This window comes from Oncorhynchus nerka, linkage group LG5 (assembly GCF_034236695.1).
Source record: "Oncorhynchus nerka isolate Pitt River linkage group LG5, Oner_Uvic_2.0, whole genome shotgun sequence".
Taxonomy (NCBI): Eukaryota; Metazoa; Chordata; class Actinopteri; order Salmoniformes; family Salmonidae; genus Oncorhynchus; species Oncorhynchus nerka.
Window position 1 is genome coordinate 26825979 of NC_088400.1, and position 25371 is coordinate 26851349.

General features: G+C 44.7%; 1 protein-coding gene across 1 annotated transcript in view; it reads left to right on the forward strand.

Annotated features, from left to right (window-relative positions):
• The first annotated feature begins 15029 nt into the window (after window positions 1-15029).
• The window catches only part of LOC115129294 (X-linked interleukin-1 receptor accessory protein-like 2), a 365734-nt gene continuing 355392 nt past the window's right edge, over window positions 15030-25371 (forward strand). Inside the window, exon 1 of the mRNA XM_029659484.2 lies at window positions 15030-15124. Coding sequence (XP_029515344.1) covers window positions 15043-15124 — 82 coding nt within the window. The 5' untranslated portion in view covers window positions 15030-15042. The remainder of the gene's footprint in view (window positions 15125-25371) is intronic.

A 25371-nucleotide genomic window follows, 5' to 3' on the forward strand; every position in this document is an offset into this window, starting at 1 on the left:
TCTGGTTGAGCTCTTACGGAGGAAATAATGCCTGGTTGAGCTCTTACGGAGGAAATAACGCCTGGTTGAGCTCTTACGGAGGAAATAATGCCTGGTTGAGCTCTTACGGAGGAAATAATGCCTGGTTGAGCTCTTACGGAGGAAATAATGCCTGGTTGAGCTCTTACGGAGGAAATAATGCCTGGTTGAGCTCTTACGGAGGAAATAACGCCTGGTTGAGCTCTTACGGATGTTTTGCAAACATTTAATTTCACAGTCATAATTTTACATGTTCATTCTTAGCCTATTTTTGTTAATCGTGATTCTTGTTCAAACCGTTATGGCCATCTAAGGCCGGCTATACACACATTATATCAAGCCAGGCAGCATCCAACCTCTTTCATAATGGGAGTCTTGGGAGACAGAAAAGAGTAGAGGAGAAAAGACAGCAGCAGTAGTACACTGTCCTGTGAAAGTATGCATGTTGAGGTCATCATCTCCGCTGCATGACACAGAAACCTCCCTTCCTAAAATTAGAAGTTCAAAGTCAGAGTGAGACGAGCACAGCTTTCGGTCCACAGATCAAATGATGCCCCTGCCCTTCTCTCCCTCTCTTTAAAAGGCTCAAAGAAAAAAAGCTACATGGGCTAACATTTGTGGTCCTCACTCTCTCTGGTTTAATGCGACTGCTACATGCCTCTCCCTCCACCCAGAGCAAGACGAGGCAATAATGTTTCTCATTCCAGATGCCTGATGTACTGATGGGAGGGGGATGGGGGGATTTACAGGACTTACTCAACACAATGGGACAATGGAACAGAGAAGGGTAATGGATTGGCCTCTTGGTACAGGGGTTTTCAAGTCTTATTACTTGTGCATTTCTGTTCTACCTGATAATGAATTGCACCCACCTGGTGTCCAGGGTCTAAATCAGTCCCTGATTACAGGGGAATATTGAAAAAAAGCAGTGGAAGCAGGGCCACTAAAACCTTGTTCACACAGCAGGCTTTAAAGGAAGCCCATTGTTACCTTAAGTCCATTGTTTTCAGTCCCTAACTGTTTTGCTTTTCAAGATATGTAACTTTCAAAATACAGAAATCATCCCTGTACGATGCAAACACACACGCAGCATCATACAGGGAGGGTTCCTGTGTTATGAAAGTTACATATATCTATACTGTTAATGTGCCAATGTGAGCTAGACTTAATAAGAACCACAGGAGAAGTTGTAACCCTATATTAACCATGTGTGTATTCACTATATTATGTAGACGTTGATGAGGATATGGATTTAGCTGTTTGGATGCAAGGCACTGAGTGTGACATTTTTTGTCACCATTGTGTGTGTGTGTTTTTGTGTGTGCGTCTGTGTGTATGCCTGCATGTGTGAATGTGTGCGTTTGTGTCAGAGAGAGAGCATGTGTGTGTTCTAGGTTTTGAACTCACATTCAGTAGGTTATTTTAGTTGTGCAACAGTAAAGGCTTGTTTTTTCACCACCGCTCAGTGTCTGAGATAGAATGGATTATTTGGAGAGAGACAAATGTAGTGGGTTTTTAAAAAAGAACTGTCAGTGGAAAGCTTTTAACAAAGAATTGCCTTCGGTAGCAGAAAATAAATAAGCATAAAGAAAGCCATTTCTGCATATAGAGAATTGTTTTGGAGAGATATTTGTTCCTGTTTGTGACAACCCACAAATAGTGATTTCTCAGATTCCTCTATTGTTTGTGGAAGCAGCTGAAATTAGTTTCTTCCTCCTCCTCTTCCTTCTCCAGCTGTGGGCAACACTTTCACACAGTGCAGTGGGGGAGAAAACTGTTGAATTATATTTCTCTGTCAGCGAGATCTCTAATTCACGTGGCTGAATCGAAATAATATTTTACATTGACTACACTTTATATTTCTAGACCAATAACATGTTTGAGAGACATCTGTATTCATCAGCATGGTATTACCAGCCTTAGCTGATCTTTAACACTGGGACCCCTCAGGGGTGCATGCTTTGTCCCCTCCTGTACTCCCTGTTCACCTACGACTGCGTGACCAAGCACAACTCTAATACCATCATTAAGTTTGCTGACGACACAACAGTGGTAGTCCTGATCACCGATAATGATGAGACAGCCTATAGGGAGGAGGTCATAGACCTGGAAGTGTGTTGCCAGGACAACAACCTCTCTCTCAATGTGAGCAAGACAAAGGAGCGGATCGTGGACTATAGGAAAAGGAGGGCCGTCCAGGCCCCCATTAACATCGACAGGACTGAAGTAGAGCGGGTCGAGAGTTTCAAGTTCTTTGGTGTCCACATCACCAACAAACTATCATGGTTCAAACACACCAAGACAGTTGTGAAGAGCGCACAACAACACCTTTTCCCCCTCGGGAGACTGAAAATATTTGTTCAGCTGCACCATCGAGAGCATCCTGACCGGTTGCATTATTGCCTGGTATGGCAACTGACCGGAAGGCACTACAGAGGGTAGTGCGTACGACCCAGTACATCACTGGGGCCAAGCTTCCTGACATCCAGGAACTCTATACCAGGCGGTGTCAGAGGAAGGCCCCAAAAAATTGTCAGAGACTCCAGTCACCCAAGTCAAATACTTTTCTCTCTGCTACAGCATGACAAGCGGTACCGGAGCGTCAAGTCTAGGACCAAAAGGCTCCCCCACAATGGCCACCCGGACTATTTACATTGAACCCCCCGCCCGCTTTGTTTTTACACTGCTGCTACTCGCTGTTTATTATCTATGCATTGTCACTTTACAAATGACCTCGATTAACCTATACCCCCGCACATTGACTCATTACAGCTACCCCCTCTATACACTCGTTAATGTTATGGACATTTCTTGTGTTACCTATTGATTGATACGATTTTTTAAAAACTTTAGTTTATATAGTAAATAGTTTATAAACTCAATTTCTAGCTGACCCTGTAAATACTAGCTGACACTGTATATAGATGACACTGTATATAGCTGACCCTGTATATAGCTGACCCTGTATATACTGTAGCTGACCCTGTAAATACTGTAGCTGACCCTGTATATAGCTGACCCTGTAAATGCTGTAGCTGACCCTGTATATAGCTGACCCTGTAAATAGCTGACCCTGTATATAGCTGACCCTGTAAATAGCTGACCCTGTATATAGCTGACCCTGTAAATGCTGTAGCTTACCCTGTATATAGCTGACCCTGTAAATAGCTGACCCTGTATATAGCTGACCCTGTAAATGCTGTAGCTGACCCTGTATATAGCTGACCCTGTAAATAGCTGACCCTGTATGTAGCTGACCCTGTATATAGCTGACCCTGTATATAGCTGACCCTGTAAATAGCTGACCCTTTATATAGCTGACCCTGTAAATGCTGTAGCTGACCCTGTATATAGCTGACCCTGTAAATAGCTGACCCTTTATATAGCTGACCCTGTAAATGCTGTAGCTGACCCTGTATATAGCTGACCCTGTATATAGCTGACCCTGTATATAGCTGACCCTGTAAATGCTGTAGCTGACCCTGTATATAGCTGACCCTGTATATAGCTGACACTGTATATAGCTGACCCTGTATATAGCTGACCCTGTAAATGCTGTAGCTGACCCTGTATATAGCTGACCCTGTATATAGCTGACCCTGTAAATGCTGTAGCTGACCCTGTATATAGCTGACCCTGTATATAGCTGACCCTGTATATAGCTGACCCTGTAAATGCTGTAGCTGACCCTGTAAATAGCTGACCCTGTATATAGCTGACCCTGTATATAGCTGACTCTGTATATAGCTGACCCTGTAAATAGCTGACCCTGTATATAGCTGACCCTGTAAATGCTGTAGCTGACCCTGTATATAGCTGACCCTGTAAATAGCTGACCCTGTATGTAGCTGACCCTGTATATAGCTGACCCTGTATATAGCTGACCCTGTATATAGCTGACCCTGTAAATAGCTGACCCTTTATATAGCTGACCCTGTAAATGCTGTAGCTGACCCTGTATATAGCTGACCCTGTATATAGCTGACCCTGTATATAGCTGACCCTGTAAATGCTGTAGCTGACCCTGTATATAGCTGACCCTGTATATAGCTGACACTGTATATAGCTGACCCTGTATATAGCTGACCCTGTAAATGCTGTAGCTGACCCTGTATATAGCTGACCCTGTAAATGCTGTAGCTGACCCTGTATATAGCTGACCCTGTATATAGCTGACCCTGTAAATAGCTGACCCTGTATATAGCTGACCCTGTAAATAGCTGACCCTGTATATAGCTGACCCTGTAAATGATGTAGCTGAGCCTGTATATAGCTGACCCTGTAAATAGCTGACCCTGTATATAGCTGACCCGGTAAATAGCTATCTGTATATAGCTGACCCGGTAAATAGCTCCCTGTATAGACCTGACCCTGTAAATAGCTGACCCTGTATATAGCTGACCCTGTATATAGCTGACCCTGTATATAGCTGACTCTGTATATAGCTGACCCTGTAAATAGCTGACCCTGTATATAGCTGACCCGGTAAATAGCTATCTGTATATAGCTGACCCGGTAAATAGCTATCTGTATATAGCTGACCCTGTATATAGCTGACCCTGTATATAGCTGACCCTGTATATAGCTGACTCTGTATATAGCTGACCCTGTAAATAGCTGACCCTGTATATAGCTGACCCTGTAAATGCTGTAGCTGACCCTGTATATAGCTGACCCTGTAAATAGCTGACCCTGTATGTAGCTGACCCTGTAAATGCTGTAGCTGACCCTGTATATAGCTGACCCTGTATATAGCTGACCCTGTATATAGCTGACCCTGTATATAGCTGATCCTGTAAATAGCTGACCCTTTATATAGCTGACCCTATAAATGCTGTAGCTGACCCTGTATATAGCTGACCCTGTAAATAGCTGACCCTTTATATAGCTGACCCTGTAAATGCTGTAGCTGACCCTGTATATAGCTGACCCTGTATATAGCTGACCCTGTATATAGCTGACCCTGTAAATGCTGTAGCTGACCCTGTATATAGCTGACCCTGTATATAGCTGACCCTGTATATAGCTGACCCTGTAAATGCTGTAGCTGACCCTGTATATAGCTGACCCGGTAAATTGCTATCTGTATATAGCTGACCCGGTAAATAGCTCCCTGTATAGACCTGACCCTGTATATAGCTGACTCTGTAGATAGCTGACCCTGTAGATTGCTGACCCTGTATATAGCTGACCCTGTATATAGCTGGCCCTGTAGATAGCTGACCCTGTATATAGCTGACCCTGTATATAGCTGACTCTGTATATAGCTGACCCTGTATATAGCTGACCCGGTAAATAGCTATCTGTATATAGCTGACCCGGTAAATAGCTCCCTGTATAGACCTGACCCTGTAAATAGCTGACCCTGTATATAGCTGACCCTGTATAAAGCTGACCCTGTATATAGCTGACTCTGTATATAGCTGACCCTGTAAATAGCTGACCCTGTATATAGCTGACCCGGTAAATAGCTATCTGTATATAGCTGACCCTGTATATAGCTGACCCTGTATATAGCTGACCCTGTATATAGCTGACTCTGTATATAGCTGACCCTGTAAATAGCTGACCCTGTATATAGCTGACCCTGTAAATGCTGTAGCTGACCCTGTATATAGCTGACCCTGTAAATAGCTGACCCTGTATGTAGCTGACCCTGTAAATGCTGTAGCTGACCCTGTATATAGCTGACCCTGTATATAGCTGACCCTGTATATAGCTGACCCTGTATATAGCTGACCCTGTAAATAGCTGACCCTTTATATAGCTGACCCTATGAATGCTGTAGCTGACCCTGTATATAGCTGACCCTGTAAATAGCTGACCCTTTATATAGCTGACCCTGTAAATGCTGTAGCTGACCCTGTATATAGCTGACCCTGTATATAGCTGACCCTGTATATAGCTGACCCTGTAAATGCTGTAGCTGACCCTGTATATAGCTGACCCTGTATATAGCTGACACTGTATATAGCTGACCCTGTATATAGCTGACCCTGTAAATGCTGTAGCTGACCCTGTATATAGCTGACCCTGTATATAGCTGACCCTGTAAATGCTGTAGCTGACCCTGTAAATAGCTGACCCTGTATATAGCTGACCCTGTAAATAGCTGACCCTGTATATAGCTGACCCTGTAAATGCTGTAGCTGACCCTGTATATAGCTGACCCTGTAAATAGCTGACCCTGTATGTAGCTGACCCTGTATATAGCTGACCCTGTATATAGCTGACCCTGTAAATAGCTGACCCTTTATATAGCTGACCCTGTAAATGCTGTAGCTGACCCTGTATATAGCTGACCCTGTATATAGCTGACCCTGTAAATGCTGTAGCTGACCCTGTATATAGCTGACCCTGTATATAGCTGACCCTGTATAAAGCTGACCCTGTAAATGCTGTAGCTGACCCTGTATATAGCTGACCCTGTATATAGCTGACACTGTATATAGCTGACCCTGTATATAGCTGACCCTGTAAATGCTGTAGCTGACCCTGTATATAGCTGACCCTGTATATAGCTGACCCTGTAAATGCTGTAGCTGACCCTGTATATAGCTGACCCTGTATATAGCTGACCCTGTATATAGCTGACCCTGTAAATGCTGTAGCTGACCCTGTAAATAGCTGACCCTGTATATAGCTGACCCTGTAAATAGCTGACCCTGTATATAGCTGACCCTGTAAATGCTGTAGCTGACCCTGTATATAGCTGACCCTGTATATAGCTGACCCTGTAAATAGCTGACCCTTTATATAGCTGACCCTGTAATTGCTGTAGATGACCCTGTATATAGCTGACCCTGTATATAGCTGACCCTGTATATAGCTGACCCTGTAAATGCTGTAGCTGACTCTGTATATAGCTGACCCTGTATATAGCTGACCCTGTAAATGCTGTAGCTGACCCTGTATATAGCTGACCCTGTATATAGCTGACCCTGTATATAGCTGACCCTGTAAATGCTGTAGCTGACCCTGTATATAGCTGACCCTGTATATAGCTGACTCTGTATATAGCTGACCCTGTATATAGCTGACCCTGTAAATGCTGTAGCTGACCGTGTATATAGCTGACCCTGGATATAGCTGACCCTGTAAATATCTCCTTGTATATTGCTGACCCTGTATATAGCTGACCCTGTAAATAGCTGACCCTTTATATAGCTGACCCTGTAAATGCTGTAGCTGACCCTGTATATAGCTGACCCTGTATATAGCTGACCCTGTAAATAGCTGACCCTGTATATAGCTGACCCTGTATATAGCTGACCCTGTAAATAGCTGACCCTGTAAATGCTGTAGCTGACCCTGTATATAGCTGACCCTGTAAATAGCTGACCCTTTATATAGCTGACCCTGTAAATGCTGTAGCTGACCCTGTATATAGCTGACCCTGTATATAGCTGACCCTGTATATAGCGGACCCTGTAAATGCTGTAGCTGACTCTGTATATAGCTGACCCTGTATATAGCTGACCCTGTATATAGCTGACCCTGTAAATGCTGTAGCTGACCCTGTATATAGCTGACCCTGTATATAGCTGACCCTGTAAATAGCTGACCCTGTATATAGCTGACCCTGTATATAGCTGACCCTGTATATAGCTGACCCTGTAAATAGCTGACCCTTTATATAGCTGACCCTGTAAATGCTGTAGCTGACCCTGTATATAGCTGACCCTGTAAATAGCTGACCCTTTATATAGCTGACCCTGTATATAGCTGACCCTGTATATAGCTGACCCTATAAATGCTGTAGCTGACCCTGTATATAGCTGACCCTGTATATAGCTGACCCTGTATATAGCTGACCCTGCATATAGCTGACCCTGTAAATGCTGTAGCTGACCCTGTATATAGCTGACCCTGTAAATATCTTGCTGTATATAGCAGACCCTGTAAATATCTCCCTGTATATAGCTGACCCTGTATATAGCTGACCCTGTATATAGCTGACCCTGTAAATGCTGTAGCTGACCCTGTATATAGCTGACCCTGTATATAGCTGACTCTGTATATAGCTGTCTGTATATATCTGACCGTGTATATAGCTATCTGAATATATATCCTTGTATATAGCTGACCCTGTATATAGCTGACCCTGTATATAGCTGACTCTGTAGATAGCTGACCCTGTATATAGCTGACCCTGTATATAGCTGACCCTGTATATAGCTGACCCTGTATATAGCTGACCCTGTATATAGCTGTCTGTATATATCTGACCGTGTATATAGCTATCTGAATATATATCCTTGTATATAGCTGACCCTGTATATAGCTGACCCTGTATATAGCTGACTCTGTAGATAGCTGACCCTGTATATAGCTGACCCTGTATATAGCTGACCCTGTATATAGCTGACCCTGTATATAGCTGACTCTGTAGATAGCTGACCCTGTAGATTGCTGACCCTGTATATAGCTGACCCTGTATATAGCTGACCCTGTAGATAGCTGACCCTGTATATAGCTGACCCGGTAAATAGCTATCTGTATATAGCTGACCCGGTAAATAGCTCCCTGTATAGACCTGACCCTGTATATAGCTGACTCTGTAGATAGCTGACCCTGTAGATTGCTGACCCTGTATATAGCTGACCCTGTATATAGCTGACCCTGTAGATAGCTGACCCTGTATATAGCTGACCCTGTATATAACTGACTCTGTATATAGCTGACCCTGTATATAGCTGACCCGGTAAATAGCTATCTGTATATAGCTGACCCGGTAAATAGCTCCCTGTATAGACCTGACCCTGTATATAGCTGACTCTGTATATAGCTGACCCTGTATATAGCTGACCCGGTAAATAGCTATCTGTATATAGCTGACCCGGTAAATAGCTCCCTGTATATTGCTGACCCTGTATATAGCCGACCTTGTAAATATCTCCCTGTATATAGCTGACTTTGATAATATCTCACTTTATTTTGCTGACCCTGTAAATATCTCCCTGTATATAGCTGACCCTGTATATAGCTGACCCTGTAAATATCTCCCTGTATATAGCTGACCTTGTAAATATCTCCCTGTATATAGCTGACCTTGTAAATATCTCCCTGTATATAGCTGACCCTGTAAATATCTCCCTGTATATAGCTGACCCTGTATATAGCCGACCTTGTAAATATCTCCCTGTATATAGCTGACCCTGTAAATATCTCCCTGTATATAGCTGACCCTGTATATAGCTGACCCTGTAAATATCTCCCTGTATAAAGCTGACCCTGTAAATATCTCCCTGTATATAGCTGACCCTGTATATAGCTGACCCTGTAAATATCTCCCTGTATATAGCTGAGCCTGTATAAAGCTGACCCTGTATAAAGCTGACCCTGTAAATATCTCCCTGTATATAGCTGACCCTGTATATAGCTGACCCTGTAAATGCTGTAGCTGACCGTGTATATAGCTGACCCTGGATATAGCTGACCCTGTAAATATCTCCTTGTATATTGCTGACCCTGTATATAGCTGACCCTGTATATAGCTGACCCTGTATATAGCTGACCCTGTAAATAGCTGACCCTGTATATAGCTGACCCTGTATATAGCTGACCCTGTAAATAGCTGACCCTTTATATAGCTGACCCTGTAAATGCTGTAGCTGACCCTGTATATAGCTGACCCTGTATATAGCTGACCCTGTAAATAGCTGACCCTGTATATAGCTGACCCTGTATATAGCTGACCCTGTAAATAGCTGACCCTGTAAATGCTGTAGCTGACCCTGTATATAGCTGACCCTGTAAATAGCTGACCCTTTATATAGCTGACCCTGTAAATGCTGTAGCTGACCCTGTATATAGCTGACCCTGTATATAGCTGACCCTGTATATAGCTGACCCTGTACATGCTGTAGCTGACTCTGTATATAGCTGACCCTGTATATAGCTGACCCTGTATATAGTTGACCCTGTAAATGCTGTAGCTGACCCTGTATATAGCTGACCCTGTATATAGCTGACCCTGTAAATAGCTGACCCTGTATATAGCTGACCCTGTATATAGCTGACCCTGTATATAGCTGACCCTGTAAATAGCTGACCCTTTATATAGCTGACCCTGTAAATGCTGTAGCTGACCCTGTATATAGCTGACCCTGTAAATAGCTGACCCTTTATATAGCTGACCCTGTATATAGCTGACCCTGTATATAGCTGACCCTGTAAATGCTGTAGCTGACCCTGTATATAGCTGACCCTGTATATAGCTGACCCTGTATATAGCTGACCCTGCATATAGCTGACCCTGTAAATGCTGTAGCTGACCCTGTATATAGCTGACCCTGTAAATATCTTGCTGTATATAGCAGACCCTGTAAATATCTCCCTGTATATAGCTGACCCTGTATATAGCTGACCCTGTATATAGCTGACCCTGTAAATGCTGTAGCTGACCCTGTATATAGCTGACTCTGTATATAATTGACCATGTATATGGCTGACCCTGTATATAGATGAACCTATAGATATCTGACCCTGCAAATAGCTGTCTGTATATATCTGACCGTGTATATAGCTATCTGAATATATATCCTTGTATATAGCTGACCCTGTATATAGCTGACCCTGTATATAGCTGACTCTGTAGATAGCTGACCCTGTAGATTGCTGACCCTGTATATAGCTGACCCTGTATATAGCTGACCCTGTAGATAGCTGACCCTGTATATAGCTGACCCGGTAAATAGCTATCTGTATATAGCTGACCCGGTAAATAGCTCCCTGTATAGACCTGACCCTGTATATAGCTGACTCTGTAGATAGCTGACCCTGTAGATTGCTGACCCTGTATATAGCTGACCCTGTATATAGCTGACCCTGTAGATAGCTGACCCTGTATATAGCTGACCCTGTATATAACTGACTCTGTATATAGCTGACCCTGTATATAGCTGACCCGGTAAATAGCTATCTGTATATAGCTGACCCGGTAAATAGCTCCCTGTATAGACCTGACCCTGTATATAGCTGACTCTGTATATAGCTGACCCTGTATATAGCTGACCCGGTAAATAGCTATCTGTATATAGCTGACCCGGTAAATAGCTCCCTGTATATTGCTGACCCTGTATATAGCCGACCTTGTAAATATCTCCCTGTATATAGCTGACTTTGATAATATCTCACTTTATTTTGCTGACCCTGTAAATATCTCCCTGTATATAGCTGACCCTGTATATAGCTGACCCTGTAAATATCTCCCTGTATATAGCTGACCCTGTATATAGCCGACCTTGTAAATATCTCCCTGTATATAGCTGACCCTGTAAATATCTCCCTGTATATAGCTGACCCTGTATATAGCTGACCCTGTAAATATCTCCCTGTATAAAGCTGACCCTGTAAATATCTCCCTGTATATAGCTGACCCTGTATATAGCTGACCCTGTAAATATCTCCCTGTATATAGCTGAGCCTGTATAAAGCTGACCCTGTATAAAGCTGACCCTGTAAATATCTCCCTGTATATAGCTGACCCTGTATATAGCTGACCCTGTAAATGCTGTAGCTGACCGTGTATATAGCTGACCCTGGATATAGCTGACCCTGTAAATATCTCCTTGTATATTGCTGACCCTGTATATAGCTGACCCTGTATATAGCTGACCCTGTAAATAGCTGACCCTGTATATAGCTGACCCTGTATATAGCTGACCCTGTAAATAGCTGACCCTTTATATAGCTGACCCTGTAAATGCTGTAGCTGACCCTGTATATAGCTGACCCTGTATATAGCTGACCCTGTAAATAGCTGACCCTGTATATAGCTGACCCTGTATATAGCTGACCCTGTAAATAGCTGACCCTGTAAATGCTGTAGCTGACCCTGTATATAGCTGACCCTGTAAATAGCTGACCCTTTATATAGCTGACCCTGTAAATGCTGTAGCTGACCCTGTATATAGCTGACCCTGTATATAGCTGACCCTGTATATAGCTGACCCTGTACATGCTGTAGCTGACTCTGTATATAGCTGACCCTGTATATAGCTGACCCTGTATATAGTTGACCCTGTAAATGCTGTAGCTGACCCTGTATATAGCTGACCCTGTATATAGCTGACCCTGTAAATAGCTGACCCTGTATATAGCTGACCCTGTATATAGCTGACCCTGTAAATAGCTGACCCTTTATATAGCTGACCCTGTAAATGCTGTAGCTGACCCTGTATATAGCTGACCCTGTAAATAGCTGACCCTTTATATAGCTGACCCTGTATATAGCTGACCCTGTATATAGCTGACCCTGTAAATGCTGTAGCTGACCCTGTATATAGCTGACCCTGTATATAGCTGACCCTGTATATAGCTGACCCTGCATATAGCTGACCCTGTAAATGCTGTAGCTGACCCTGTATATAGCTGACCCTGTAAATATCTTGCTGTATATAGCAGACCCTGTAAATATCTCCCTGTATATAGCTGACCCTGTATATAGCTGACCCTGTATATAGCTGACCCTGTAAATGCTGTAGCTGACCCTGTATATAGCTGACTCTGTATATAATTGACCATGTATATGGCTGACCCTGTATATAGATGAACCTATAGATATCTGACCCTGCAAATAGCTGTCTGTATATATCTGACCGTGTATATAGCTATCTGAATATATATCCTTGTATATAGCTGACCCTGTATATAGCTGACCCTGTATATAGCTGACTCTGTAGATAGCTGACCCTGTAGATTGCTGACCCTGTATATAGCTGACCCTGTATATAGCTGACCCTGTAGATAGCTGACCCTGTATATAGCTGACCCGGTAAATAGCTATCTGTATATAGCTGACCCGGTAAATAGCTCCCTGTATAGACCTGACCCTGTATATAGCTGACTCTGTAGATAGCTGACCCTGTAGATTGCTGACCCTGTATATAGCTGACCCTGTATATAGCTGACCCTATAGATAGCTGACCCTGTATATAGCTGACCCTGTATATAACTGACTCTGTATATAGCTGACCCTGTATATAGCTGACCCGGTAAATAGCTATCTGTATATAGCTGACCCGGTAAATAGCTCCCTGTATAGACCTGACCCTGTATATAGCTGACTCTGTATATAGCTGACCCTGTATATAGCTGACCCGGTAAATAGCTATCTGTATATAGCTGACCCGGTAAATAGCTCCCTGTATATTGCTGACCCTGTATATAGCCGACCTTGTAAATATCTCCCTGTATATAGCTGACTTTGATAATATCTCACTTTATTTTGCTGACCCTGTAAATATCTCCCTGTATATAGCTGACCCTGTATATAGCTGACCCTGTAAATATCTCCCTGTATATAGCTGACCTTGTAAATATCTCCCTGTATATAGCTGACCCTGTAAATATATCCCTGTATATAGCTGACCTTGTAAATATCTCCTGTATATAGCTGACCCTGTAAATATCTCCCTGTATATAGCTGACCCTGTATATAGCCAACCTTGTAAATATCTCCCTGTATATAGCTGACCCTGTAAATATCTCCCTGTATATAGCTGACCCTGTATATAGCTGACCCTGTAAATATCTCCCTGTATAAAGCTGACCCTGTAAATATCTCCCTGTATATAGCTGACCCTGTATATAGCTGACCCTGTAAATATCTCCCTGTATATAGCTGACCCTGTATAAAGCTGACCCTGTATAAAGCTGACTCTGTAAATATCTCCCTGTATATAGCTGACCCTGTATATATCTCCCTGTATATAGCTGACCCTGTATAAAGCTGACTCTGTAAATATCTCCCTGTATATAGCTGACCCTGTAAATATCTCCCTGTATATAGCTGACCCTGTATAAAGCTGACCCTGTATAAAGCTGACTCTGTAAATATCTCCCTGTATATAGCTGACCCTGTAAATATCTCCCTGTATATAGCTGACCCTGTATAAAGCTGACCCTGTATAAAGCTGACTCTGTAAATATCTCCCTGTATAAAGCTGACCCTGTAAATATCTCCCTGTATATAGCTGACCCTGTATATAGCTGACCCTGTAAATATCTCCCTGTATATAGCTGACCCTGTATAAAGCTGACCCTGTATAAAGCTGACTCTGTAAATATCTCCCTGTATATAGCTGACCCTGTATATATCTCCCTATATATAGCTGACCCTGTATAAAGCTGACTCTGTAAATATCTCCCTGTATATAGCTGACCCTGTAAATATCTCCCTGTATATAGCTGACCCTGTATATAGCTGACCCTGTAAATATCTCCCTGTATATAGCTGACCCTGTATAAAGCTGACCCTGTATAAAGCTGACCCTGTAAATATCTCCCTGTATATAGCTGACCCTGTATATATCTCCCTATATATAGCTGACCCTGTATAAACTGTAGCTTCATTCGTGTTTATTTGTATTTGTATTTATCTTCTCTTATTGTCATTGTTTGTTATTTTCTTGTTTTATTCTGTATCGTTGGGAATGTTTGTAAGTAAGCATTTCACAGTAAGGTCTCCCTTGTGTTCTGCGCATGTGTCAAATACAATTAGATTTGATTTGACAACCCAACACTAGTTTAAATTGCCTCTCACAGAGGGGGGCTGGAGAGAATACAGGTGTTGCTCATCTGAAAACTGGTGTTCACCAACTTTTCTTTTTAGATTTCTAGTGATGTTGGTAATACTAAGACCCTTAAAGCAGCTTCAGATATAGCCCTTTATCCATGTCAGCTGTGCTTCCTTCACTCTTTCACAAAGACATAAATCAAGTGCCCACAGAAGTATTACAGCTGTGTGTTTTCAGTTTGTGAACTTCGAAAATGGGGTGTATGGCACAGATCAATAGTTTCTATATGTTGTTATAGTTACTGGGTGTGTTGTGTCTGAAGGATAAATGAATGAACAGATCGATCTGTCTTGGAAATGGAAAGAAATGACAAGTCTGATATCACCCAATATGTTTTGGTGGAGGGATGGAGGGAGTGAGCAGAGATGTCGGCCCAGTCATAAGACCTGTTATCCAAACTCCATTCTTCTTTGTGTTCCAGCTGCCACCCGAAGTGTGAAAGATGAAGCCCTCAGCCCTCATGTTCCTCCTTATCAGCTCTGCCGCCTGCATCAATCTCAAATACATCTCCAAGAGAAACTCGGGTAAGTCTACAAGTCTCCCTTTTAATCATGGCCAATCTATAGGTGACCAAAACTTTGATTCATTTGACTTTTGTTTTATCACGTCCCTCTTGTTGAAAGGAAATTAATTTCCCCATATCTATTCACTGACGCAACCTTGTGTTTGCACAACAAATGTGGAGGTCTTGATTTGCGAGTGTTATTGTTCTGTGTGGTGGTGTGTTGTCAGATGTTGTCTACTCTGTGTGCTCTGTGCTACATGTGTTGAATGTGTTTGTTGCAACCAGATATCCAGTTTGAGCTGTATATTTATCTTTCTTTCTGGCTTTTGGTGCTAGTGATGCCTTGTTTGGTCCTTCGTTCCTCCACAGAGGGAGTAAAGGTCAAATAAAAGCTCATTCCTTTCTATAGGGCTATCTAATCCAGTTCAGTCCCTGCTTTGGAGACTCATCAATGTGTTTTATCCCCCACTCACATTGTGTGTCTGTTTGCGTGTGGGTGAGGGTGTGTGGTGAGCAATTATGTTATCAGTGCCAAACGGGCTTTTATGTGGGCGGCAATAACATAGAAGCAATCTTGTCTGTCAGTTTCTCACCCAGTGTGAGATTGAAATGTTTGGCATTTTCTCTCCTTGTAGTACCAGATGATCAGACAGAGACTGCATGTTATTTTGTTTCCCGTTAATATTTGATGTAACACCTCCCTGTGTGAGAGGAATTGCAAAAACAGAGTGTTAATTGTCAGAAGACAGAGACAGCTTTGATTCAATTAATGTTTTCTTTTCTTTTGAAGATGCTTAAACTTTGAGGAAATGTGCTGACGCTTTCAGCTGATGCTGAAATTGCTTTTTGTTAAAATCAGTCAAGCAATTTAAATTATGTTAGTAGAATTATGAACTAAAGACACTGAACAAAGAATCCAGGAATACATTAAATAAAGGAACCCCACAGGCCACGCAATTTTCCACTCTGGAGAAGAAAAAGCAAGCCGTGGCTTATCAGATATTATCTGATCAACCGCAATCCAGATAAAGTCAGCCTTATCAAAATATAAGAAGAAGAATCTAATTGTTTTTTCTGCCCATTCCTGTTAAGATCTCACCTCCCCTGTCACCCCAGGAAGTTGTGTCCGGGGAGAATGTGTGCTCCTGATAATGCTTGGTAATTCGCTGAATTTCCATTGAGGGAAGGTTAAGGGTAAGCAGGCAACGAACGGCGCAGAATCTTTCTGATCTTGAAACGACAGGACACTTGAATCCCTCGGTTAATGCTTTAAAGTGCCCGGAGCATCCTGAGTGATTTTTCTTTTTTAAAGGTACTTGAAGCGTGGGACATACGGTTAAATAAGTCATTTCTCCTAGATTCTCTAAGACAATACCACTGCAACATGTCATGTGATTCATCTAAATGCAGCCATTACTTCCACCCCTTTGATTAAGAGCTGAATTGTGCATTGAGCTCTATAATGCTGAACCTGTCTGAGGGGAAATATATGTGGTTTCACAGACTGGAGAATATTGCCAGGTTATTCATTTTTCAGGTTTTCATATCAAATTATGATGTTTTAAAATCATTGTTATAGTCTTGGTTTGATACATGAGTAGGGGAGCCATCTTAGTTAGTTTAACGTCTGTAGAGAAAGAAATACAAACAAAACTAGTGGTAATCTCAAATAAGGGCTCTAGGCCCAACATTAAACATCATTCTCCCATTCATATTTAATGAACAGAAACTCAATTAGCAACTTAAAAGATGCAGCTCGTGTGACTTGGTAATAAAGGCATGTTTTATGATTAGGTAGCTGCTGCTAATGGGTGCAGACATAGGATGTAGCAGCAGTTGTGCAAGCCTCAGAGACTAGGAGTCAAGTAAAGTGATTTAGCAAAACAATTAGCGCTAATATGTCCGTGGAAAGCCTGAAAGACCCATGACAAACACAAGTCAAGGTTTGGTTAAATAATTCTAACACGGCCAAGTTCAGTACGTCATGATGGTCTCCTGTCTGGATGTGTCCAAAATGGCACCCTGTTCCCTTTATAGTTCACTACTTTTGACCCCCCATAGGGCTCTGGTCAACAGTAGTGCACTATATAGGGATAGGGTGCAATTTGCGACACATCCTCCGTCTGTGCGTTTGTCTGAGGAGCCATACAGTCATGTCTCCAGGAAGGTGCTCTAACATGGACTTTTACCTTCTCAACGAAGGGAAATATTAAGGACATCCCTCTAGTGGTCCTTCTCCTGTAACCTCAGCCTCCTGCAGCAGCCCTGTTGGAGACGTCTCCTCCACTCTGTCAGATGGCAACCTTCACTGCCAGTCTCCTCCTTTGAATTATTTTCATTAAACTCTTAACATTGAGAGAAAATATACAATGGGAGTGTAAAGGTTACTGATTTCACAACCAGTACACAATAGTTTAGCATATGAAAGGCCTCAGCTCCAACGTGTGTCACTAATTTCTGCCTACGCCTAAGCTCTCCGCTTTAATATAGCAGGTTCTGCTTCTGAAAGCTGTCACATAATATGAAATGGAACTCAAACAATAACGTTCTTCCTCTCTTTTAAAAAGCTGGGAATAGTCTTTAGTAATCTGCTTCAGACTGCTACTGGCTGTTTGTGCCAGCCAATATTCAAACCAGATAAAAGACAGAAATTAAATTAAAAAGATCTTCAAAGACCCTTTTCACTGCTGACTTTGTCAGAGTGCTTCTGTGCTTTCATTCCAGCAGGCCTTTCACGTTGGCTTCTCCCTTAAGTCAAGAGAAACCCTGTCAACATACTCTCTGTGTCAATCCCACAACCAGCTAAACCGTGGGGTGTTTCTGTGTGAAAGTATAGGCATACAGTACATGCATTTTTAAAGACACTAACATATGAATAGTATATGTATACCACTAGAAATAATGCACACAAAGATATATTGGGGGTACTGGAGGACTGGAGTTGGGAACCACTGGACTAGACCATCAGACCAGTATGGGGGTACTGGAGGACTGGAGTTGGGAACCACTGGACTAGACCATCAGACCAGTATGGGGGTACTGGAGGACTGGAGTTGGGAACCACTGGACTAGACCATCAGACCAGTATGGGGGTACTGGAGGACAGGAGTTGGGAACCACTGGACTAGACCATCAGACCAGTATGGGGGTACTGGAGGACTGGAGTTGGGAACCACTGGACTAGACCATCAGACCAGTATGGGGGTACTGGAGGACAGGAGTTGGGAACCACTGGACTAGACCATCAGACCAGTATAGGGGAACTGGATGGCTGGAGTTGGGAAACACTGGACTAAACCATTAGACCAGTATGGGGGTACTGGGGGCCTGGAGTTGGAACCACTGAGATAAACCATTAGACCAGTATGGGGGTACTAGAGGGCTGGAGTTGGGAACCACTGGACTAAACCATTAGACCAGTATGGGGGTACTGGATGGCTGGAGTTGGGAAACACTGGACTAAACCATTAGACCAGTATGGGGGTACTGGGGGCCTGGAGTTGGGAAACACTGGACTAAACCATTAGACCAGTATGGGGGTACTGGGGGCCTGGAGTTGGGAAACACTAGACTAAACCATTAGACCAGTATGGGGGTACTGGGGGCCTGGAGTTGGGAACCACTGGACTAAACCATTAAACCAGTATGGGGGTACTGGGGGCCTGGAGTTGGGAAACACTGGACTAAACCATTAGATCAGTATGGGGGTACTGGGGGCCTGGAGTTGGGAAACACTGGACTAAACCATTAGACCAGTATGGGGGTACTGGGGGCCTGGAGTTGGGAAACACTAGACTAAACCATTAGACCAGTATGGGGGTACTGGGGGCCTGGAGTTGGGAACCACTGGACTAAACCATTAAACCAGTATGGGGGTACTGGGGGCCTGGAGTTGGGAAACACTGGACTAAACCATTAGATCAGTATGGGGGTACTGGGGGCCTGGAGTTGGGAAACACTGGACTAAACCATTAGACCAGTATGGGGGTACTGGGGGCCTGGAGTTGGGAAACACTAGACTAAACCATTACATTTACATTACATTTAAGTCATTTAGCAGACGCTCTTATCCAGAGCGACTTACAAATTGGTGCTTTCACCTTATGACATCCAGTGGAACAGCCACTTTACAATAGTGCATCTAGGTCTTTTAAGGGGGGAGGGGAGAAGGATTACTTTATCCTATCCTAGGTATTCCTTAAAGAGGTGGGGTTTCAGGTGTCTCCGGAAGGTGGTGATTGACTCCGCTGTCCTGGCGTCGTGAGGGAGTTTGTTCCACCATTGGGGGGCCAGAGCAGCGAACAGTTTTGACTGGGCTGAGCGGGAACTGTACTTCCTCAGTGGTAGGGAGGCGAGCAGGCCAGAGGTGGATGAACGCAGTGCCCTTGTTTGGGTGTAGGGCCTGATCAGAGCCTGGAGGTAGTGAGGTGCCGTTCCCCTCACAGCTCCGTAGGCAAGCACCATGGTCTTGTAGCGGATGCGAGCTTCAACTGGAAGCCAGTGGAGAGAGCGGAGGAGCGGGGTGACGTGTGAGAACTTGGGAAGGTTGAACACCAGACAGGCTGCGGCGTTCTGGATGAGTTGTAGGGGTTTAATGGCACAGGCAGGGAGCCCAGCCAACAGCGAGTTGCAGTAATCCAGACGGGAGATGACAAGTGCCTGGATTAGGACCTGCGCCGCTTCCTGTGTGAGGCAGGGTCGTACTCTGCGGATGTTGTAGAGCATGAACCTACAGGAACGGGCCACCGCCTTGATGTTATTTGAGAACGACAGGGTGTTGTCCAGGATCACGCCAAGGTTCTTAGCGCTCTGGGACGAGGACACAATGGAGTTGTCAACCGTGATGGCGAGATCATGGAACGGGCAGTCCTTCCCCGGGAGGAAGAGTAGCTCCGTCTTGCCGAGGTTCAGCTTGAGGTGATGATCCGTCATCCACACTGATATGTCTGCCAGACATGCAGAGATGCGATTCACCACCTGGTCGTCAGAAGGGGGAAAGGAGAAGATTAATTGTGTGTCGTCTGCATAGCAATGATAGGAGAGACCATGTGAGGTTATGACAGAGCCAAGTGACTTGGTGTATAGCGAGAATAGGAGAGGGCCTAGAACAGAGCCCTGGGGGACACCAGTGGTGAGAGCACGTGGTGAGGAGACGGATTCTCGCCACGCCACCTGGTAGGAGCGACCTGTCAGGTAGGACGCAATCCAAGCGTGTGCCGCGCCGGAGATGCCCAACTCGGAGAGGGTGGAGAGGAGGATCTGATGGTTCACAGTATCGAAGGCAGCCGATAGGTCTAGAAGGATGAGAGCAGAGGAGAGAGAGTTAGCTTTAGCAGTGCGGAGCGCCTCCGTGATACAGAGAAGAGCAGTCTCAGTTGAATGACTAGTCTTGAAACCTGACTGATTTGGATCAAGAAGGTCATTCTGAGAGAGATAGCGGGAGAGCTGGCCAAGGACGGCACGTTCAAGAGTTTTGGAGAGAAAAGAAAGAAGGGATACTGGTCTGTAGTTGTTGACATCGGAGGGATCGAGTGTAGGTTTTTTCAGAAGGGGTGCAACTCTCGCTCTCTTGAAGACGGGAGGGACGTAGCCAGCGGTCAGGGATGAGTTGATGAGCGAGGTGAGGTAAGGGAGAAGGTCACCGGAGATGGTCTGGAGAAGAGAGGAGGGGATAGGGTCAAGCGGGCAGGTTGTTGGGCGGCCGGCCGTCACAAGACGCGAGATGTCATCTGGAGAGAGAGGGGAGAAAGAGGTCAGAGCACAGGGTAGGGCAGTGTGAGCAGAACCAGCGGTGTCGTTTGACTTAGCAAACGAGGATCGGATGTCGTCGACCTTCTTTTCAAAATGGTTGACGAAGTCATCTGCAGAGAGGGAGGAGGGGGGAGGGGAGGAGGATTCAAGAGGGAGGAGAAGGTGGCAAAGAGCTTCCTAGGGTTAGAGGCAGATGCTTGGAATTTAGAGTGGTAGAAAGTGGCTTTAGCAGCAGAGACAGAGGAGGAAAATGTAGAGAGGAGGGAGTGAAAGGATGCCAGGTCCGCAGGGAGGCGAGTTTTCCTCCATTTCCGCTCGGCTGCCCGGAGCCCTGTTCTGTGAGCTCGCAATGAGTCGTCGAGCCACGGAGCGGGAGGGGAGGACCGAGCCGGCCTGGAGGATAGGGGGCATAGAGAGTCAAAGGATGCAGAAAGGGAGGAGAGGAGGGTTGAGGAGGCAGAATCAGGAGATAGGTTGGAGAAGGTTTGAGCAGAGGGAAGAGATGATAGGATGGAAGAGGAGAGAGTAGCGGGGGAGAGAGAGCGAAGGTTGGGACGGCGCGATACCATCCGAGTAGGGGCAGTGTGGGAAGTGTTGGATGAGAGCGAGAGGGAAAAGGATACAAGGTAGTGGTCGGAGACTTGGAGGGGAGTTGCAATGAGGTTAGTGGAGGAACAGCATCTAGTAAAGATGAGGTCGAGCGTATTGCCTGCCTTGTGAGTAGGGGGAAGGTGAGAGGGTGAGGTCAAAAGAGGAGAGGAGTGGAAAGAAGGAGGCAGAGAGGAATGAGTCAAAGGTAGACGTGGGGAGGTTAAAGTCGCCCAGAACTGTGAGAGGTGAGCCGTCCTCAGGAAAGGAGCTTATCAAGGCATCAAGCTCATTGATGAACTCTCCGAGGGAACCTGGAGGGCGATAAATGATAAGGATGTTAAGCTTGAAAGGGCTGGTAACTGTGACAGCATGGAATTCAAAGGAGGCGATAGACAGATGGGTAAGGGGAGAAAGAGAGAATGACCACTTGGGAGAGATGAGGATCCCGGTGCCACCACCCCGCTGACCAGAAGCTCTCGGGGTGTGCGAGAGCACGTGGGCGGACGAAGAGAGAGCAGTAGGAGTAGCGGTGTTGTCTGTGGTGATCCATGTTTCCGTCAGAGCCAAGAAGTCGAGGGACTGGAGGGAGGCATAGGCTGAGATGAACTCTGCCTTGTTGGCCGCAGATCGGCAGTTCCAATGGCTACCGGAGACCTGGAACTCCACATGGGTCGTGCGCGCTGGGACCACCAGATTAGGGTGGCCGCGGCCATGCGGTGTGGAGCGTTTGTATGGTCTGTGCAGAGAGGAGAGAACAGGGATAGACAGACACATAGTTGACAGGCTAGAGAAGAGGCTACGCTAATGCAGAGGAGATTGGAATGACAAGTGGACTACACGTCTCGAATGTTCAGAAAGTTAAGCTTACGTAGCAAGAATCTAATTGACTAAAATGATTAAAATGATAGAGTACTGCTGGGGTAGGCTAGCTGCGTTGTTGACACTACCCTAATCAAGTCGTACCGTTGAGTGTGAAGTTTCTACAGTGCTGCTTATCGGGAGCTAGCTGGCTAGCTAGCAGTGTTGGTTACGTTACGTTGCGTTAGGAGAACGACAATAGCTGGCTAGCTAACCTAGAAAATCGCTCTAGACTACACAATTATCTTTGAAACAAAGACGGCTATGTAGCTAGCTATGTAGCTAGCTACGATCAAACAAATCACACCGTTGGGACTGTAATGAAATGAAATGAAAAAGTGATACTACCTGTGGAGCGACGCGGAATGCGACCGGAATGCGAAAGTTCTATTCAGTAGACGTTGGCTGGCTATTGGCTAGCTAGGAGTGTCTCCTACGTTAAGGACGACAAAATAGCTGGCTAGCTGACCTCGGTGAATTAAGATAATCACTCTAAGACTACACACTCTAAACTACACAATTATCTTGGATACGAAGACAGCAAAGACAACTATGTAGCTATCTAATACTACACTAATCAAGTCGTTCGGTTGAGTGTGATAGTTACTACAGTGCTACGGTAGCCGGTGAACGTATGCTAGCTGGCTAGCTGCTAGGCAGATAGGAGGGCGACGAAATACGATAATAACGCAATTATCACTCTAAGACTCCACACTCTAAGCTACACAATTATCTTGGATACGAAGACAGCAAAGACAACTATGTAGCTAGCTATGTAGCTAGCTAACACTACACTAATCAAGACGTTCAGTTGAGTGTGATAGTTACTACAGTGCTACGGTAGACGGTGAACGTGTTGGACAGATAGGAGACGACAGATAGGAGACGACGAAATACGATAATTACGCAATTATCTTTGATACAACGACGACTATGTAGCTAGCTAAGAGGAAATTGCTAAGATTAGACAAATCAGACCGTTGTACTATAATGAAATGTAATGAAATGTAATGAAAAAGTTATACAACCTGCAGACCGAAGCGCGGATGCGACCAGATCGCTCCAACCCGGAAGTAATTAGACCAGTATGGGGGTACTGGGGGCCTGGAGTTGGGAAACACTGGACTAAACCATTAGACCAGTATGGGGGTACTGGGGGCCTGGAGTTGGGAAACACTAGACTAAACCATTAGACCAGTATGGGGGTACTGGGGGCCTGGAGTTGGGAAACACTGGACTAAACCATTAGACCAGTATGGGGGTACTGGGGGCCTGGAGTTGGGAAAAACTGGACTAAACCATTAGACCAGTATGGGGGTACTGGGGGCCTGGAGTTGGGAAACACTGGACTAAACCATTAGACCAGTATGGGGGTACTGGGGGCCTGGAGTTGGGAACCACTGGACTAAACCATTAGACCAGTATGGGGGTACTGGGGGCCTGGAGTTGGGAAACACTGGACTAAACCATTAGACCAGTATGGGGGTACTGGGGGCCTGGAGTTGGGAAACACTAGACTAAACCATTAGACCAGTATGGGGGTACTGGGGGCCTGAGTTGGGAAACACTGGACTAAACCATTAGACCAGTATGGGGGTACTGGGGGCCTGGAGTTGGGAAACACTGGACTAAACCATTAGACCAGTATGGGGGTACTGGGGGCCTGGAGTTGGGAAACACTAGACTAAACCATTAGACCAGTATGGGGGTAGTGGGGGCCTGGAGTTGGGAAACACTGGACTAAACCATTAGACCAGTATGGGGGTACTGGGGGCCTGGAGTTGGGAAACACTGGACTAAACCATTAGACCAGTATGGGGGTACTGGATGGCTGGCGTTGGGAAACACTGGACTAAACCATTAGATCAGTATGGGGGTACTGGATGGCTGGAGTTGGGAAACACTGGACTAAACCATTAGACCAGTATGGGGGTACTGGATGGCTGGAGTTGGGAAACACTGGACTAAACCATTAGACCAGTATGGGGGTACTGGATGGCTGGAGTTGGGAAACACTGGACTAAACCATTAGACCAGTATGTTATCCTTTACATGCAGATCATAATCATGATGATATGAAGCAGTTATGTCATTAATTATTCATTGGTTTCCTGATATTTAATTGCCATGGCAGTATGGTTAACATTTAGAACTTTTAAATGTTCTTAAGTGTTTAAAAGAAACTCAATTCCGCCACGTAGGTAAATGTATTTCCAGTGGGAACTACCAGTGGGAACTCATGTCATACTTATAACAGGATTTAATTTCATGTATTATAGATGGAATGTGATGGACTATTGCTGCCTCTGGGAATTTGTCTATTTAATAGGCAGCAAGCTATTCAGTCAGTCATCAAGGAAGCACAAACTGTTGAGCAAAGATCTCTTGACTCACAAACGAATCTGAACACCACTCTCTTTCTGCCGCACTGGGCTCTCCCAGGAAAACACCCCAAGACATTCAGTCAGACACTGTCTCCACCGTCCACGACTCTGATATCCGCTGTTTGTTTCAAACTCAAATATTGATAGCTTGACACCATTTGACTTGCAGGCTGCGCACTTGACAATGTGATGAGCTTTGCTAATAGACACTTCCTTCTTATGTCTGCTCACTATGTGGCCTACGTGTAGATTGAGTGATAATGTAAATGTGGTAGTGTGCGAGTGTGTAAGGGCAATTCAATGTGATGTTAATGTGTTTGGACAGGATGGGGCTGTTATATGTGGATGTCAGGATGGGGATGTTATATGTGGATGTCGATTAATTACTGTCCTATTATTCTTCTTCAAGAGCCAGGCTCTGCTTCATGGTGTACTATGTGACAGTTGTTTCAACGAGGAACCCCCAGATTTGATCATTCATTTAATCATGTAATTAATAAAGAAGAGAAGCCATAACCTATCCCCCCTTATGGAAGACAGTTATCACATTAATAGTTTAATATCCTGTAATCTTGGTGAATCAGCCCTTCTCCTTTTTCTCCGTCATGTTGGTTGCGTTTAAAAGTAAAGTCCATCTCCCCACCCTCGTCCCATCTCACCTGTAACAACTGCAGCCCATCAA